General features: G+C 39.0%; 1 protein-coding gene, 1 long non-coding RNA gene and 1 pseudogene across 3 annotated transcripts in view; 2 read left to right on the top strand and 1 right to left on the bottom strand.

Moving 5' to 3' along the window:
- Positions 1-17,842, bottom strand: part of RB1 (RB transcriptional corepressor 1) — a 177,176-nt gene extending 159,334 nt beyond the window's left edge. For both annotated transcript variants that reach the window (XM_029936746.1, XM_029936747.1), the window contains exons 1-2: positions 17,549-17,842; positions 14,974-15,100 (exon numbers count right to left, since the gene is read on the bottom strand). In XM_029936746.1, coding sequence (XP_029792606.1) covers positions 14,974-15,100; positions 17,549-17,688 — 267 coding nt within the window. In that variant the 5' untranslated portion in view covers positions 17,689-17,842. The remainder of the gene's footprint in view (positions 1-14,973; positions 15,101-17,548) is intronic.
- On the top strand, positions 989-2,057 carry LOC115289500 (annotated as a pseudogene).
- Positions 17,843-17,904: 62 nt separating the features above from the next.
- On the top strand, positions 17,905-19,006 carry LOC115289271. The gene is made up of 2 exons (XR_003907525.1): positions 17,905-18,104; positions 18,934-19,006. It is a non-coding gene; the product is annotated as an uncharacterized LOC115289271 (long non-coding RNA).
- Positions 19,007-19,194: the final 188 nt, after the last annotated feature.

Here is a 19,194-nt window from a genome sequence, read left to right as displayed (position 1 = left end):
TACATATTTTTGGAGTAATGTGTATGCCTATGTGTATTAGCAGTATGTGTTTTATTTTATTTAAGAGCAAAAGCAAGAGCGAGAGAGCAAGCAAGCACACAAGCACAAGTGGGGGATGGGGATGGGAGGTGGGGAGAGTGAGTTATTGAGAGAGAATGAATCCCAAGCAGGCTCCATGCTCAGGACAGAGCCCAATGTGGGGCTTGATCGCACAACCCTGGGATCATGACCTGAGCTGAAATCAAGAGTTGGATGCTCAACTGACTCAGCCACCCAGGCACCCCTGGAAGTATGTATTTTAAAAACAAATCTAGGAGTTATCTGAAGTCTCCTTAATATTTGAGAGAACACTAATCTACACATCCAAGAAGATCAATAAACTCCAAATGGGAAAATGCAAAGAGATCTATACCCAGACACATCACAGTAAAAAATTTTAAAAACAAAATACAGAAAATCTTGAAAATATAAAGAGAATAAAGGATTTATCAATACAAATGAAATCACAGTAAGAGTAACAGCTCACTTCTCATCAGCAACAATGGAGTTGAGGAAGAAATTAATAATATATTCAGAAAACTAGAAGAATAAAACCATGAACTAATAATGCTATATCCAGCAAAGCTAGCTTTCAAAAATGAAGGCAAATAAAGTTATTCCCAGATTAACAAAAAAGGAAATAATTAAACCAAGCTTGCCTTACAAGAAATAAAGAATTTTTTCTGGTTGAGAGGAAATGACAATAGACTGTAATTAAAATCTACACAAAGTGTGTAAAGATAAATAATGATAAAAGACAGTAGAGGTGCATATTTCTTTTTTTCAAACTGATTTTTAAAGGCAATTGTATTTTTAAAAATCTAAAATTGTACTGTCAGGCCTGTAACACCGAGATATGTAGTATGTTTGAAAATAACATAGAGCAGAGGTGAGGAAGCTGGGAGTAGTGGACAAACTCTTTTCTCAGCAACCTTGATTCTTACGCACCATGGCGGCTCCCGTCCAGCAGCCTCCTCAGTCTAGCGATGGAAAGCGCAAAGGGAAAGCTCAGTATGTGCAGGCCAAGCGGGCGCAGCGCTGCGACGGCTGTGGGCCACGGCAGCTGGAACCCGGGCTACAGGGCATTCTCATCACCTGCAACATGAACGAGCGCAAGTGCGTGGAGGAGGCCTACAGCCTGCTCAACGAATACGGCGACGACATGTATGGGCCGGAGAAGTTTACATAGATAAACAGCCCTCTGGAAGCGAGGGAGAAGATGATGATGTGGAGGCTGCCTTGAAGAAAGAAGTTGGTGACATTAAAGCATCTACAAAGATGAAGCTAAGAAGATTTCAATCAGTGGAGAGTGGAGCAAATAATGTAGTCTTCATCAGGACACTTGGGATAGAACCTGACAAATTGGTACATCATATTCTCCAAGATATGTATGAAACCAAGAAGAAAAAGACTCGGGTTATTCTACGAATGTTACCCATTTCAGGCACATGCAAGGCTTTCTTAGAAGACATGAAAAAATAGGCAGAAACATTTTTGGAACCCTGGTTTAAACAAACAAAGGGACATTTCAGATTGTATATAAATTTCGAAATAACAGCCACATGAATAGAGAAGAAGTTATCAAAGAATTGGCAGGAATAGTAGGCAGCCTCAATTCAGAAAATAAAGTGGATCTTACCAATCCACAGTACACAGTGGTAGTAGAAATCATTAAAGCTGTCTGTTGCCTGAGTGTTGTGAAAGATTACATGTTGTTCAGAAAGTATAATCTCCAGGAGGTGGTGAAGAGTGCTAAGGACCCATCACAGCTTAACCCAAAGCAGCCAGACCAAGCAGGAAATGGGAAAGAAGCTAAACTGGAATCTGGTGACAAATCAAATCGAAATGACCCAGCAGAAGGAAAAAATAACCAGCAAGTGGTACCAGAAAATAACAAGGAGCGGGGGCAGATGAAACCAAGAGCTGAGACACAGGTGGTGAGTGAGGGAGGAGCTAAACCTGAACTGGAAAGTCAAGTCACAGGAGGATCTGAGTCAAATGAAAATGACCTCTCATAGGGGGGGAAAAAATCTTTTGATGTTGCAGGTGGGTTTCTTTGATGGCATTTGGTGAGATGTTGCTAGAATCCCGTATAAAATTATGACTGAAAATACAGTTTTTGAACTTTGTATGCTGCATAATGCTGTACTCAGAAGAGCGAACAGTGGTTGAGTGGCCCCATTAACAGTTACGTTGTTGATCTTTTCAGCACCATGTGCCAGTGTGCAGTTAGGCGTACATGAGTTTGGTTGAGCGGGGAGAGACTGTGGATGATGGGTGAGCACTTGCATGGAGGGGAGGGGGACGGGAGCATAATGGTGGCCTCTCTTTCATGATTACTTTCCCCAGCCTTCCCTTCTGCACTGCCATCTGACTCACTGGAGCAGATTCTGTAAAAGAGACACTCCTAGGGAAATTTTCATTCTGAGGAAGGAATTTTTACATGTTGCAACTCAGCTGCCTCCTGCCACTTTGTTATAAGCATTGCGAAAACATGGGTCTTCTAGGTTGAAAGTGAATTGTTTTTTGTGAAGTTGCTCGTGTTTTGTTTTTCTTTTTTTTGGTGATTCTTACTTGGAGTTACTTTGTAACTCTTAACTTAGTTATTGTGTTAGATTTTATATTCTGTCACCCTTTGTTAACAAACAAATCTGATATGCCAGTACTGCAGTTTTTGAAGTCATAGTGTAAGCTAAAAGAGGACCATTCTAGGCATAGAAATACAGACATTTCTGTTGAGGTTAGTGATGAAGAATTCGTCTTCTGTGTTACTTCAGTATGCCAGTGCAACAAGGGACACGCATTCTTTCTTTACAGTGAAAGCTTTTCAGTGATCTTACATGGATTTGCAATCGAAGCTATTCTCTTACATTGAACATTGTCTGTGGTATGCAGCTACAAACCTAGCATTTGCTCCAGCAATTGTTACTATAAATTATAGCCATTTGATAAGTAAAGATGTTGATTATTTTAAATGGCATTTGGAATATCAAAATAGTAAACTTTTGTTTAAAAATCACATTTAGTGCACCTGATTGGCTCAGTTGGTAGAGCATGTGATCCTTGATCTCGGGGTTGTAGGTTTGAGCCCCATGTTGGGTGTAGAGATTACTTAAAAATAAGATGTTAAAAAAATCATATTCAGTAAAAGGTTTAGGAAGCAAGATTTTAGTAGCGGCACTATATTAGAAAAGAAAAATTGACATACTTGGTAAAATTCTAATAATACCAATATAACATTAAAATGGGAGGGCAAGAAGCAGTATAAGAAATTGAAAAGCCTTTACTTACAGTTTAATAATTTGACTGATGTCCCCTGATGTTAAAGAGGTTTGTGTAATTAACTGAAAAGCAGTAGCTTCTCTGTCTGGGTTGATGAGTCAACAGATTTTACAAATATTTGTCCTACTGTAGCCTTGGTAAGGTTGGTGAATGATGACAAAATTCAAGAAAGCTTGTTCTGCTACGAGAGCCTCTCAAAGGCAATATAAATTTAATGACTTTTTCTATCTGAAGACTGAAATTCTGTCATCTCTACTCCTGGTGCTCATTCCTGGTTGGCTCCATGACCAATTTTGCCTCATTCTGGCAAAAGAAAATGCTGATATTGATGTTACAGCACACTGCTTTCTTCCCAGAGAGGTGCTGATATAAAACAATTGGAGTTGAAATGAAGAAAGTTCTGGATAATGCTGCAGAAATGGTTAACTTTATTAAAGACCCATTTATGTAAGAATGTTTAAAAATAAATAAAACTCATCTGAACAAAGAGCACATAAATCTATGTACAGAAGTCCAGTGCCTTGTCAGAAGCATTCTTAACTGCATATTTGAGTTGAAAGGTGAATTGCCAGAGTACTTACAAGAAAATGCTAGGCCAGATTTTGCAGGATGCTTTGGAGATGAAAAATAGCTAAGACACTAGTCTATTTAGCAGACATTTTTTTATCATATGAACAAACAAAACAAGTTTCTGCAAAGTCCCGGAGAAAATGTACTTTCTTAAAAGTGATAAGATTCTGAAATCGATAGGAACTGACTCGTTGGAACAGTCACATCGCCAAAGGAACTCTTGAAATGTTCCCGTAGCCACTTGGGCATGAGAGTGAAGAAAAGATAACAACAAGCCTGAGGCCTGAACTAAAACTCTCTGGGAAGAACTGCAAAACCAAATTAAATAGCCTTTCCCCTCCTCTTCTCAGCATCTGTATATGACTGGGTGAGAAATCCCTTCTCTGAATCTCAGCCTGAGATTTTGTCAGGAGAAGAGAAAGAACTCTGAGTCACAGTCTAATAGTTCAGGGTTTCTGTGAATTAAGAGTATCCTTAACTTAGTGCTCACCCTCACATGCCATGAAACTTAATTTGAAAGTTTTTTCAAGGTCTTCTCCAGGGTAAAACTACTGAAAAAAGCTGAAAGAGACTCACCAAAGAGGGCTGCATATAAGTCCATGTTGAAAATATTGAGAGGCTGTGAAATTCACTTTTCAATGGGTTTACTTAAGTTTTTAAAAAAGTTCATAAGTATTATAAATGTTGAGTCTTCCTGCACCAATGTCTATGTCTGTTTAATGGCCAGGGAATGTGGGACCGCGTTTTTATCCTTCTAAACTAGTAGTCCTGCTAGGTAAACCAGACTAGAAGGATTAGGGAGGGGTAAAGACTATAGATTGGACCTTGGTAATGCAGATGAGGCTGCAGCTTCCTTCTAGATCTTTAGGTATTTAGAGTGTTAACTCTTAATAGGTTGAGGTCATCTCCAAAGGATGATCAGAATATTGTAACTATCATTTGCCTGGACACGGAGGATAGGATTTTGGTGCCTTCATCAGACTTGCTCCAAGACAAAGATACTTTTATTTTGATAGTGCAAGACTCTGGGAAAAAATTGGTCATATGCTTACAGAACATCCAAGTGTGTGGAACTGGGTTCCTTTTACCTTGTGAAAGCTGCTACTCTACAGAAAGATTTTGATTTAGTAGTTTGTTTTTAATCCTTTTGTATTTATTTTTATTTGTATATGTGCTGCCGAAGAGAGCACTGTATTTATTTTTATTTGGTAAGACCAGCGACAAAAGCTATTCTTTCCAGCTGTAAAGCACTGTGTTCTGTTGGAAGTGGATTTCATTCATTGATGCATTTTCAGGTTTCCTAATTTTATTGTCACTGACATTTGAGCATGTTGCTTGTTATAAGTGACAAGATTCCAGAGTGGGAATTGAGTGTTCTTTTCTTTCATTTATTTTTTTTAAGTTATGTCAGTTAAAAAAACTCAAGTGTTATAGTAAATTTGTCTTGCTTTATGGAGATAGGGTGTTGAACTTGGTATTTTGAGATGTGTTTGTCTAAGGTTAAACATGATTTCTAAATGTTATTTTTATTTATATTTTGCTTTTGGTAGGCCAGATATTTAGCTTGTTTTTCATAGTTCCTGATATTTTCAGAAAAATCAAAATAAATTTGTTCCCCCCCAAAAAAAAACCATAAAAAAATATAGTGGGAAAGAAGCTACATTGGAATAAGAAAATGATACCAGATAATAACTTGGAACCACAGTTAAGATGGAGGAGGGGAGTACATTTTAAAATAAGAGGGCATGGGGAGGAAGAGAAGAAAGAGGAGGAACAGAAAAAGGAAGAAAAGAGAACCAGAAATGGTGAGTTTTTAAAATATATGAATTTTTGGAAAACCTCTATAAATAAATTTATCCTCTGCTTACTTCTCTTACATTCTCAGGTTTCTAAGATATACAAACATAGCTCATATAAAAAAATACCATAAAAAAGGAAGGAGAGATTAGAACTGTTTAATATTAAAGTTTCTGTATCAACAGAATTAAATCAGTAAAATCTGGTAAGATGTATACTGCAAGCCATAGAGTAACCACTAAGAAAATTTTTTTTAAATGTGAAAAATATTTTACTGAGGATTTCTGCTCCAACATTTTTTTTAATGTTTTATTTATTTTTGAGAGAGAGTGTGAGCAGGCGAGGGGCAGAGAGCCAGAGGTACAGAGGATCCAAAGTGAGCTCTACACTGGCAGCAGCAAGCCTGATGGAGGGCTCAAACCCATGAACCACAGGATCAGGACCAGAGCCAAAGTCACACGCTCAACCATCTGAGCCACCTGAGTGGCCCTCTGCTCCAACTTTTGATGGAGTAACAAGAGCCAAATTTATGGTTCTGCCCAAAATAAACAAAAAGAAAAGAAGAAGAAAATGGAAAAAATACATAAAATAACACAAGGCTCTAGACCTTAGGCAATAAAGGAGAATAATCTCTAAGACTAAGGGAATATACAAGGTGAGCCCTATAAATGATTAAACTACTTCCTGGTGAACAATTCCAGACAGCAGTGCAAGGAGGGGAAAACCAAGGACAGCCCAATGGTCTCCTTGAACTGGCTGAACAGAGCTAGGAGTCTGAGGAAGTCCAATCTAGAATTCTAGAATTCGCAGTGCAGAGTACGAAAGAGAAGAGAGCTACAGAGAAAGAACTCCAGAGATCACAAATGATTAGCACATGCAGGTGAGGAACATTTATGGCTCACACTGGCTGGGAAAGTGCCTATTCCCAATGGTCAGAGGAGGAACCTCACAGTAATACAAGGGGTATACATTAAAGAGGCTTACCTCAAAAAAGAGTATTTAATGGTGGACAAGTGGTTGTTAACCAGTGATGTTTTTACTTCCCACTGGACATATGGCAGTATCTGGATACAATTTCAGTCATCACAACTGGGCAGGGTGTACTACAGGCATCTAGTAGATTGAAGCCAGGGATCATGCCCCTAAATATTCATTTTTAATTTTTTTAATGTTTACTTATTATTGAGAGACAGAGACAGAACACAAGCATGGGAGGGGCAGAGAGAGGGGAAGACAGAATCTGAAGCAGGCTCCAGGATCTGAGCTGTCAGCACAGAGCCCAATGCAGAGTTCGAACCCACAAGCTGCAAGATCATGACCTGAGCCAAAGTCGGACACTTAACCATCTAAGCATCCTGCCCCTAAACTTTCTAAAATGCACAAGATAGCTCCTGCAACAAAGTTGCAGCCCAAAATGTCAATAGTGGCAAAGTTGAGAATCCAAGCTCTAGCCTAAATCCATTATCTAATGTCACCTAATAAATCTTAAAGTAAAACCTGAAAGGATCAACCTGTGTCCAAAAAACTTAAGCCAGAAGAAAGATCAAGAGTATTATCAGGAACACAAAAATAAGTGAAATATCTAATACACAAATTTGCAATGTCTAACAGTCAAAGAAAAGAAAGAAAATTATCAGATATACAAAAAACATGAAATTAACCGCAAAAAGGATAAAAATCCATTAAAATTTTAAAACTCAGATATATAATTACTAGATACAGACATTAAACAGTTATTTTAGCAGTACCTCATATTTTCAAGAAACTTTCCCAGAGATCAGCAAACTACAATCAAATCCAGCCTGCCCATTTTTATAAAAGTTTTTGGAATACAGCTACACTTATTCATTATACTTTGTTTATGACTGTTTTCATGCTACAATGACAGAGGATTACATCACCTAAAATTTCTATTATCTGACCTTTACAGAAAAAGTTTGCCAAACTTTGAGCTACGGCAAAGATGTATTAAGCAGAGACATAGAATATATATATTTTTTTTCATTTAACATTTATTTAATTTTGAGACAGAGAGAGACAGAGCATGAGCAGGCAAGGAGCAGAGAGAGAGAGAGAAAGACACAGACTCTGAAGCAGGCTCCAGGCTCTGCGCTGTCAACAGAGAGCCCAATGCGGGGCTCGAACCCACAAACTGTGAAATCATGACCTGAGCCGAAGTCTCGAAGTCGAAAGCTTAACTGACAAGAGTCATCCAGGCACCCCTAGATTACATACTTTTAAAAAGCACCTAAATTGAACTTCTAAATATGAACATTTAAAAATCTGAGGTGAAAAGTACACTGAATGGGATTAAAGGCAGGTAAATTTAAGGACAAAGCAAAAGGAATCATCCAAAATGCAATGCACAGCAAAGTAAACTGAAGACCAAAACTCTGAATAGAGAATCAATGAAGTGTGAACAAATTTCATGTAGTTATATAGAGAGAAACCATGAAGGAGAGGAGAGAAAGAAAAAGGACCAAAAGAAAGCTTTATTTGAAGACATAATGACCAAACTTTTTCCAAATTTCATGAAAACTATAAACCTACACATCAAGAAGTAAAATAAACCCCAAACATGAAAATCTTAAAAACTACACCATTAAAGATCATGATCAAATTGCTTAAACTCCGGGGCGCCTTAGTGGCTCAGTCAGTTAAGTGTCCAACTTTGGCTCAGGTCATGATCTCAGGGTTTGTGAATTCCAGTCCCCAGGCTCTGTTGCTGAAAGCTTGGAGTCTGAGCCTGCTTCGAATTCTGTGTCTCCATCTCTTTCTGCCCCTCCCATGCTCGTGCTTGCTCTTTCTCTCTCTCAAAAATAAATAAATGTTAAAAAAAAAATTGCTTAAACTCCCTAGGGAGAAAGAAAAGATTATAAAATACAACATTGCACATCTAGCGGGTGCCTGGGTGGCTCAGTCGGTTAACCATCCCACTCTTGATTTTCACTCAGTTCATAAACTCTCAGTTAGTGAGACTGAGCACTGCATTGGGCTCCCTGCAGAGTGTGAAGCCTGCTTAGGATTCTCTCTCTTCCTCTCTCTCTGCCTATCCCCCGCCCTCCCCCCACCCGCATCCTGCTCTCTCTCAAAAGTACATAAACATACACACAAAAAAAGAATAAACAGGGGCTCCTGGGTGGCTCAGTCAGTTCCCCATCCAACTTCAGCTCGGGTCTCAATGGTTCACAAGTTCAAGCCCCTTGAGCCGTGCTGACCTCAGAGCCTGGAGCCTGCTTCAGATTCTGTGTCTTCCTCTCTCTTTGCTCTCTCCCTCACTTGCCCACTGTTTCTCTCAAAAATAAATAAACACTTAAAAAAACATATACAGAGAAACAAAGAGTTGGATGACAGCAGATTTCTCTTTGGAAACAATGCAAGCTAGAACACAGCAAGATAGTATCTTAAAAGTACTGGAGGGGAAAAGTCAAACTACAATTTTTTAGCCAGTGAAAATCTATTTTAAAAACTAAGGCAAAACATAGATTTTTCAGATGCACAAATGCTGACAAATCATCCTGTCTGGTGTCTATAGAAAATGTTAAGTAAAACCCTTCAAGAAGAAGGAAAATGATGCCAGATGGAAATCTGGACCTTTACAAAAGAATGACAAGCACTTTTAGAAATGGTAGCTATGTGGCTATTATAATGATTCCTTTTAAAATTATCATTTCAATTTCTTTAAAAAGTAATTGTTTAAAGCAAAAATAATAGCATCATATTACGGGGTTTTACATGTGTAAGTAAAACGTATGACAATAGGACAAAGACCATGAGGGAAAAAATGAAAGTACACAGACATCGTTTTTGTAATATACATTCAGTAGTAAAAATCATTTGAAAATAGACTATGCTGCAACTATATGGTCAACTAATCTTCAACAAAGAAAGAACATCCAATGGAAAAAAGACAGTCTCTTCAACAGTGAAATGGACAGTGACATATAGAAGAATGAAACTGGACCACTTTCTTACACCAAAAACAAATTCAAAATGGATGAAAGACCTAAATGTGAGATAAGAAACCATCAAAATCCTAGTGGTAAACTCAGGCAGCAACCTCTTTGACCTCAGCTGCGGCAACTTCTTAGCAGACACGTCACTGAAGGCAAGGGAAGTAAAAGCAAACCTGAACTACTGGGACTTCATCAAGATAAAAAGCTGCACAGCAAAGGTGCCAATCACCAAAACTAAAAGGCAACATACAGAATAGGAGAAGATATTTGCAAACATGTCTGATGAATGGTTAGTATCCAAAATCTATAAAGAACTTACCAAACTCAATACCCAAAAAACAAATAACCCAGTTAACAAAGGGCAGGAGACATGAATAAATACGTTTCCAAAGAAAACATTCATATGGCTAAAGACATCTGAAAAGATGTTCAACATCACTCATAATCAGGGAAATACAAATCAAAACCACAATTAGATACCACCTAAGAATGGCTAAAATCAACAACACAAGAAACAACAGGCATTTGCAAGAATGTGGACAAAGGGGAACCCTTTATAGCAGCATTATCAACAACAGCCAAACTATGGAGGGAGCCCAATGTCCATCAACTGATGGATTTAAAAAAATGTGGTATATGTACATACATACATACACACACAGACACTGGAATATTGCTCAGCCATCAAAAAGAATGAAATCTTAACATTCGCAATGACATGGATAGAGCTAGAGAGTATTACGCTAAGCAAAATAAATCAGAAAGACAAATACCATATGATTTCACTCATATGTAGAATTTAAGAAACAAAACACATGAACGTATAGGAAGGCAGGGGGAAGAGAGGGAAACAAACCACAAGAAACTCTTAGTGACAGAACAAATTGTGAGTTAATGGAGGGAGGTAAGTGGGAGATGGGCTATACGGGTGATGGGTACTAAGGAGGGCGTTTGTTGTGATGAGCACTGGGCGTTGTATGTAAGTTATAAATCTCTGAATTCTACTCCTGAAACCAATACTATACCATATGTTAACTAATTAAAATTTAAACTTAAAAAAAGAGAAAGCAGAGAAAGTGGGTGACAGGTGTAAGGATAAATGCAAATTAAAAATAGAGAAATGACTCTCCCCCCTTTTCTTAGAGCATTTCCTTTAGAAAACTTATAAGGCACCTGGGTGGCTTTGTCAGTTAAACATCTGACTTTGACTCACATCATGATCTCATGGTTCATGAATTTGAGCTTGCTTCAGATCCTGTCTACCTCTGTCTCTGCCCCTCCCCAGATCATTCTCTCTCTCTCTCTCAAAAATAAATATTTAAAGAATAAAACAGGAATAAAAAAGAAAAACTTTAATTGTAAGCTCCTTGTTTCTGCTATGTATTTAAACCTTTTAAAAGCTAAGTAAGATTCCTGCCAGCTTTCTGACCCAAGGATGTCTTTCAAGGACCTAGGATCCATCTTTGTGAAATGTAACCATCAAGGAAAGTAGCACCACTATCTCCCAGGCTCTGTAGGAGAGTAGAACCCTAACTTGAGCAGGCACTGTGCTCTATCTGGCAAAATTACCTCTGTCATGAAATGTGAGGTTTGTTTTTCCTTTGGATAAAGCCAATTAATTAACACAGATTGTCACCCCATTACCCAGTGAATCTAAAGTGAACTGGATGTGACAAATGGTACTGTCAAGTCCTCTTCTTTTAAGACTGGTTCTAGTTTATTCAGAAGCATGTATGTAATGGTCTGTCACTACCTGTCTATAAAAGGGTGAGATTCCTTCTGTTTTGAAGTCTCTCAGCAGATTATTTATGATGGGCATCACATTTTGGTTTAATGCCTGTTCAAAAATAAAACTGTTTTCTTTCTCCTCAGAAAAAAAAAATGAAAATAGGCTATGAAAAGTTTCAAATATATACTATAAACCCTGAAATGATGAATAAAATAACACAAAAGAGAGTTATGGCTAACAAGCCAACAAATGACAAAAAAGCAATCATAAAAAAAAAGCTAATCCAAACAAAGGCATAAAAAAAGGGAAAAGGAACAAAGATGAGACAAGTAGAAACAAATAGGAAGGTGACAGATTTAAACCCAACTATTTCAAAATCACATTAAATGTCAATGGTCTGAAAACCCAAATTAGGCAAAGACTGACTCAACTATATGCTGCCTATAAGAAACCCACCCACATTAAATACAGTTGACCCTTGAACAATATGGGAGTTAAGGCTGCTGACCTCTGTGCAGTTGAACATCCAAGTATAATTTTGACTTCCCCAAAACTTAACTACTAATAGCCTACTGTTGACCAGAAGCCTTACTGACAATATATACAGCCGACTAACACATTATTTGTTACATGTATTACATACTAGAGAAAATAAAGTGTTATTAAGAAAATCAAAAGGAACAGAAAATACATTTATAGTACCATACTGTATTTACTGAAAAAAAAATCCATGTATAGTGGACCCACCTACTTCAAACCCATGTTGTGCAAGGGTCAAATGAATAAAGATACAAAGGGGTTAAAAGTAAAAGAATGTTTCTAAAAAGGTATACAATACTAAATACTTATCAAATGACAGCGTGTCTATATTAATATTAGAAAAAGATTTCAGAGCAAAAAACATGAGGGATCAAGAGAATAATTTCATTGTGCATTAAAAAAATGATACACACCATGTAAGATATATTAATAGTAAAATTTATTAATATTAAGATGTAATAAAGTACAATAAAACAACATTATAAACAACTTTATGCCAATTCAACAAGTTAGATGGACACATTCCTTTAAAAACATACACTGCCCACACTCATTAAAATAGTAACAAAACTGAATTGCCCATATCTATTTAAAGAAATTGAATTTAGGGGCACCTGGGTGGCTCAGTTGGTTAAGTGTCTGACTTCAACTCAGATCATGATCTCGCAGTTCAAGCCCCATGTCTGAGCTTCCAGCACAGAGCCTGGAGACTGCGTCTGATTCTTTATCACCTTCTCTCTCTCTCTGTGCCTCCCCCTCATCATGTTCAGTGTCTCTCTCTCAAAAATAAACATTAAAAATTTTAATAAAAATAAAAAATAAGAAATTAAATTTGTAGTTAAAAACCTTCCCACAAAAAAAAAAAAAACCCGAGACCTATATGGTTTTACCAAACATTTAACAAAATAATATCAATTTTATACAATCTCTACAAAAAAATGAAAAAGAATAAAATATTTCCCAATCCATTCTATAAGGCCAGCATTCTGTCTTAACATCTAACAAAACTTAAAGAAAAAAAAGCTAGGGGAAAAAACCCACAACCAAAAAGAATATCCCCCGTGAATATATAATACAAAAGTTCTTTAAAATTTAGCAAATCAAGTCCAACAATATATGAAAGGGATATTATATCATGATCAAGTGGAATTTATCCAGGAATGGAAAGTTGTTTTAATAGTCAAAATTACTCATCTGATAGTCCAATAAAGGAAAAATATCATCATCACAATAGATGCAGAAAAAAACTGACAAAATCCAACATTTATTTCTGATATAAAAAAAAATCTGCCAAACTGGAGATAAAATGAAAATTCCTTAATCTGATAAAGGACACCTAAGAAAAACCTATTCCTAGCCTTATACTTAATGGTAAAAGACAGAATGATTTCTAAGAGCAGGAACTCTTAACACTTCTATTCAATGTTGTATTGATATCTTAGCCAGTGCAACAGGCAAGAAAAAAAAAAGAGCAAAAAGATTAGAAAGGAAGAAATAAAGCTGTCATTATTCACACATGACATAGTTGTGAACGTAGAAAATCTATGGAAACTCAAAATGAGCAAAAAACATAAAGAGGCATTTCACTGATGATGATAAAACAAATGGCAAATAAGCACATTTAGAAGACTTTCAGGAACTATGGACTTTGGATGATAATGATGTGTCATTATTAGTTCACCAATCGTAACAAATGTAGCACTCTTGTGGGGATGGTAACAGTGGAAAAGGTTAAGGTTGTGGGGGCAGGGAGAACATGGGGAAATCTCTGTACCTCTTGCCCAATTTTGTTGTGAACCTAAAACTATTCTAAAAAGAAAAGCCTTTTTAAAAATATTTCATATCATTAGTCATCAGAAAAATGTAAATGAAAACCACAATGAGATATCACTATATGCCAATAAAAATGGCTAATAAAAAAAAGGAAAACCACTGAATGTTGGCAAAAATGCAAAGTGGTACAACCGCTTTGGAACAAAGTTTGGCAGCTCTTACACAATTAAGCATATATGACCATACCACATGACCAGCAATTGCACTCTTGGTATTTACCTCCCGGGAAAATGAAAACTGCTATCTATACAAAAATCTATACATACATGTTCACTGAAGCTATATTCACAACTGCTAAAACCTACAAATAGAGCAGGTATCTTTCAATGAGTGAATGGTTAAACAAACTGTGTTCCAGCTATACCATGGATCACTATTAAACAACAATAAATTGCAATGAGCCGACTTGTGCTCTCCACCCCACTCCCAGACCTCTTATGTTGAAGTCCTAACCCTAAGTGCCAAGAATGTGACCGGTTTTGAAGACAGGGCTTCAGGGAGGCACAGTAAATGAAAATTAGGACGTTCGGTGAGTTCTAAACCAACCTGATTAGTGTCCTTCTAAGAACAGAAAATCTGGACACACAAAAACACACCAGAGACGTGTACACATAGAAAAACCATTCTAGAACACAAGGAGAAGACAGCCATCTCCAGGACAAAGAGAGACGTCCCAGAAGAAACAAAACCTGCAGACACCTTAACTTGGAGCTCTAGTCTCCAGAAACATGACTGATTCTCCAGGGAATTATGCTGACTGAAAAAAGCCAATCCCAAAGTTTAAATTACGCATGATCCCATTTATATAACATTATCACATTATAAAATATAAGAAAAAAATGGAAGAAATATATCAGATTTATCAAAGATTCTAAATTCTAACAAAATTAATTCTGAAACATCATCAGGAAATTTAAACACAGCATATTATAAAATATTAAAGATTATAAGGTATGGCTTTCCTTTTCAATAACTTTGTATCAAAGTGAAGTATGTATGAATGAAATATAATATCTGATATTTGCATTAAAATACTTTGGAGGAGTTTATACAGGGACATTTAAAAAAATTTTTAATGCTAAAAAATTTTTTAAATGCTATCAAAATATCATTATTACTGGATAAAAGAATTATTACTAGCTTTCCTTTTCCTTATATTTTTCTATTTTCCAAAATTATTTTTTAAATGAGAAATTTTTTTTCAAAATATGTTAAGGGAATCCTTACCAACACTCCATCCACAGATGAAACTTTGTCCCAAGTTAACCAAGCTCTTTTTCTGACATGATCTGGTATCTTTAATTTCTGACATAATGCAGTAAAATCAGGTTCTTCAGTTTCTTCAAATACAAGCCTGCCAGGTAAAAACAGATATATAATAGGCATATACTTACAAATCAAACTAATTAAATATTTATTTCAATGGTTTGCATATAACAGCACTGTTTTGAAAAAAAAAAGCATTATTAACTACTTGAAAATCTTATTTATCTTTGAAAAAAACTACAGGTAGAATTTTAAACATTTTTTTCATAGTCTTTCCAACAAAAATACCACACAATGAAGGATGTTTGCTGGTCTAATGAATCACATACACTTCAAAGCAGAGAAACAGCTTTGTAAAAGTAAGCAAGCATGATAGCTAAAGCTGTACGGGAAAATCGGGATGACAGTAACAGCAAAAAGAGGAAAGCCCATATATAATATTTCAGAATTAATTTAGTATCAGCGACTTTGCTAAAATGCAGTCCACACTCACCAATGTCTCACATAATCTCTCTCTCTACTAAGTACCAAATCAGAGAAGTTAGAGTACTCAACTAGGTAATGGCCAGTAAGTAGGAAATCCAACAGTTTAACTCCAGGATCCATGCCCTTGACCACTATTCTAGACTGCCAACCCTCCTTCAAAACATAAAATTAACTTTTGATTAAGTCACTGGTGGGAGTGACGTCCTATTCCTAGTAAAGGTTCCCTTCTAACTTCACCACTTAGGCCAGATAAAATGCAGCAGAAAAGAAGATCTCAACTGTCAAGGTAGAAAGAGACTCTTTCGCTGAAAAGTAGAGGTGGAATGAGCCCTGAATCCGTCCCTAAGCAAATTGCTAGGCTTCAGACTGCCAGCCAGTAGTTGTACTCTTGCTAAGCAACTAATCAGCAGAGTTGAACTGCCCATACTAATAAAAACTTTTGTGGATAAGGATAATCAAGCGTACAGTGTATTTTGTATGGTTTTGACGTACAGGAGAATTTTTGAGTTTCATTATTTAACGATATATAATATAATGCTGGGTTAGGGAAGAAAGGCCTTCTTTTCCCAAGTGATGGCCACAATTTCAATATTTCTGGTTACCCTGCAATAATTGAGAATGCCTCCAAAGCTCTGTGGATACTAGGGAATTCTTTAAAGTATATTTATTGCTTTTTCCAAATGTTAACTTTCAAGTATTAGATACATCAGAGCTTAATCAGAAATTAAACTTGTGTCTTCTCTCAGTACCGTCTCAGGCTTTTTTTTTTTTAAATAGGGAGTATGATTTTTAACTGACCCATAAGACAATCCACTTAGATATATTTTTAATAGCCTTTCACAAGCCATCCCAAAAACCCATTCCAATCTTTTACAACATGCTTGAACTCTGTGTTTGGGAAGTTGAAAGAATAGGACTTGGTCATGGACAAGAACGGGAGTGGAAGTGGTGAGGGCAGAAAGGAGTTCCATTTCCCTGCAATGTATATGTAGTCTCAAAGGAGGACAACTACTGACAATAATAAAGGCAATCATACTCTTTCAATCTTAGCTTTTTAACCATAAAGCATCACAATCAAGAAAAATAAGATGTCGCAACACAATAAATATCTCCCTGTCTTGTTCTACTGCATTATCAGGGGCTCGCCTAAATTTCGATTCCACTTGGGGGGGGAGGTGGTTAATGTGAGCACATGATCACTAATTTTGTACCCAAACACACACAGAACACAAGGATGTTGTCTGGCTCAAAGGCAAAACGTAAGAAACAATGAAAAATGCTGAAGCTTAACACAGAAGAGTTTTATGCGACAGGAATAAAAAGTTCAGAAACTTTTAAGCACTGAAACTAAACGTCTTTTAAACCTTGTGCCCATACAGCAGTTCCTCTCAAGTATTATGATCCTCCAGTCACCACCGATGGCTCTGAACCCCCAAGACCCCAAAGCAATGTTAAAAGGAAACCTCAGCCGAGTACCCCGGGGGCAACTGACATGCAGGACCCTGCACTTCACGTCCGATGGCTTTCCGGGTTCGCCTTTCCCAGGACTGGGCTTCGGATGCAGTGCACGCCCAGAGGAAAACACTTTCAGCTGTTGCGTCGCAGGAGCCCAAAACAGAAAGTCAAACGCGACCACCAAAATGCGACAAATCTCAACAGGGGACAAACTCTCCACCAGACACTAGTCAGTCACTTTTCTTCCTTGCGTCCGATGGCGCCTCGAAAACACCCGCCGCCGGCGAGCCTTTCCGCCCAGAGGAGGAAAGGCGGCACCTGTCACTTTGCTCAAGGACCCGAGCCCCACCCGCCCGACACCTGTCAAGCTGAAGCGGAGACCCTTCCCGGATTCCCTCCCCTCACTCCCGATCCCAGACCCTTGTCACCCTCCTCCAGGCGCTCCGCTGTGGTGGGGGACAGGGGAGAATTCTCCTCCCGCCGGGACGCGGCAGCCGGCGGAGACGCGCCCCCGCCTAAACGCTGGGGTGCCCGCCCGGACGCACTCTCGAGGCGCCCTTCTCTCATGCCGGCCGCCGCGGCTCTGCTCGCTCACCTGGGCAAGGGCAAGTCCTCGGGGCCGCTGTCCTGCTCAGGGTCTTCTTCAGGAGGGGGCGGCGGCGGCGGCGCCGGGGGTTCGGCGGCGGCAGCGGCTGCTGCTGCTGCTGCTGCTCTCCGGGGGGTTTTAGGCGGCATGACTCTCCCAAAGGCAGGAGCCAGTGAGTAGTGGCGAAGAGCCGGGGAAGGAGGACGCGCGCACTTCTGGGCACGCCCCGTCCTCTCCCGACTCCCGTTACAAAAATAATTTGAACGTCCCCTGAGAGAAACCGGACAAGCCCTCCCCCGCCCGGCAACCGAGCGCCGCGTCCAACCGCGGGAAAACGTCACTTCCGCCCGCGGCGTCACGTCCGCGAGGCTCCCGGGCCCGCCGGCGTCTGGAGGGAACCGGGGCGCCCAGCGGTGTGCTGGGTGGGGGTGTGAGGCCCGGCGGGCTGGGCGTGGGTCCCCCGGCCTGGGCCGACGCACTCTCGCTGGGGCAGCCGCCGCTGCCCGGACCTGTCTCTACTCGAAACTCTCCCCTCCAGGCCTGGGTGCCGGCACCGCACAGTTTGGTGCGTGAGATTGGGCCCCATTTTTATCTGTGGGTTGATCTGGGGCTGCAGCTCTGGCCCCGCGGGGAATATCAAGCGTGCGCACCCAGGGCGGGCACGCCCCTCTCGCTCGATGGGCGGTGCCGCCCCTCTGTACCGCTCTCCTCCCGCCCAATCCGTTACGCAGAATCGGCCAAAACAAAAACAAACCTTTGTGGAACCCCTGATACAAACAGAACTTTGACTATCACTGGGAGATGGATAGTGTAGAACAATTACTGGCCTTTTAGGATCGCTGTTTAGGGAAGGAAAGAGCGGGAGTAGGTAAAGAACAGATTGTAGTGTGGAAAATGTTTTAAAAGCGGTGTGAAAACGAGGCAGCATCGAAATGTCTATGGGACATCTTCAGAGAAGCGGTGGCAGCTGAATCAAAGTTTGCCAGGCAGACCTAACTTGTAAGGAGGGCTTACTTGCTGGCCATTTTAACTAATTACCTTCTCAAAAACAACCCTTTGAAATGAGTAGTAGTATCACTTGTTTCCAGATGGGGAAACACGCTCAGAGGAGTTAATTTGCCCAGCCTTGCAGAGCTGATGGGTTGCGGAGGATTTGAACCCGGATATGTTTGACTCTGCTTAACCATTACACTGTATTGATAAGGAATGTACCCAGAAGAAACGAGCACGTTTGCACGTTGTGCAAAAGCACAAAGACATCAGAGAAGAGCTTGCTAGAAGAGCTTACACCATCAGACTGGTTTAGAAGCTATGTCTCTTGATATTTATTGCAATAATAGATAATAATAATAATAATAATAATAAGTGAATACACGTTTTTCTCTCTTTGGCAGATCCAGTGGATTGCCCAGTCAGAACTTCCCAACTGAGGCACTGTGAATAAAATATAGTTGTGTTTAATAATAATATGTAGTAGTATTATTATAGTTGTCTATAGGCACCTGGGTGGCTCAGTCAGTTAATTGTCTGACTTTGGCTTAGGTCATGACCTCAAGGTTTGTGAGTTCCAGCCCCATGTCAGGCTGTATGCTGATGGTTCAGTCTGGAGGCTGTTTCAGATTCTGTGTGTCTCTCAAAATTAAATAAATATTCAA

Source organism: Suricata suricatta, chromosome 4, assembly GCF_006229205.1.
Source record: "Suricata suricatta isolate VVHF042 chromosome 4, meerkat_22Aug2017_6uvM2_HiC, whole genome shotgun sequence".
Classification (NCBI taxonomy): domain Eukaryota; kingdom Metazoa; phylum Chordata; class Mammalia; order Carnivora; family Herpestidae; genus Suricata; species Suricata suricatta.
The sequence above is the reverse complement of the archived record's forward strand: the minus strand, read 5'-3'. Positions and strand labels throughout refer to the sequence as shown.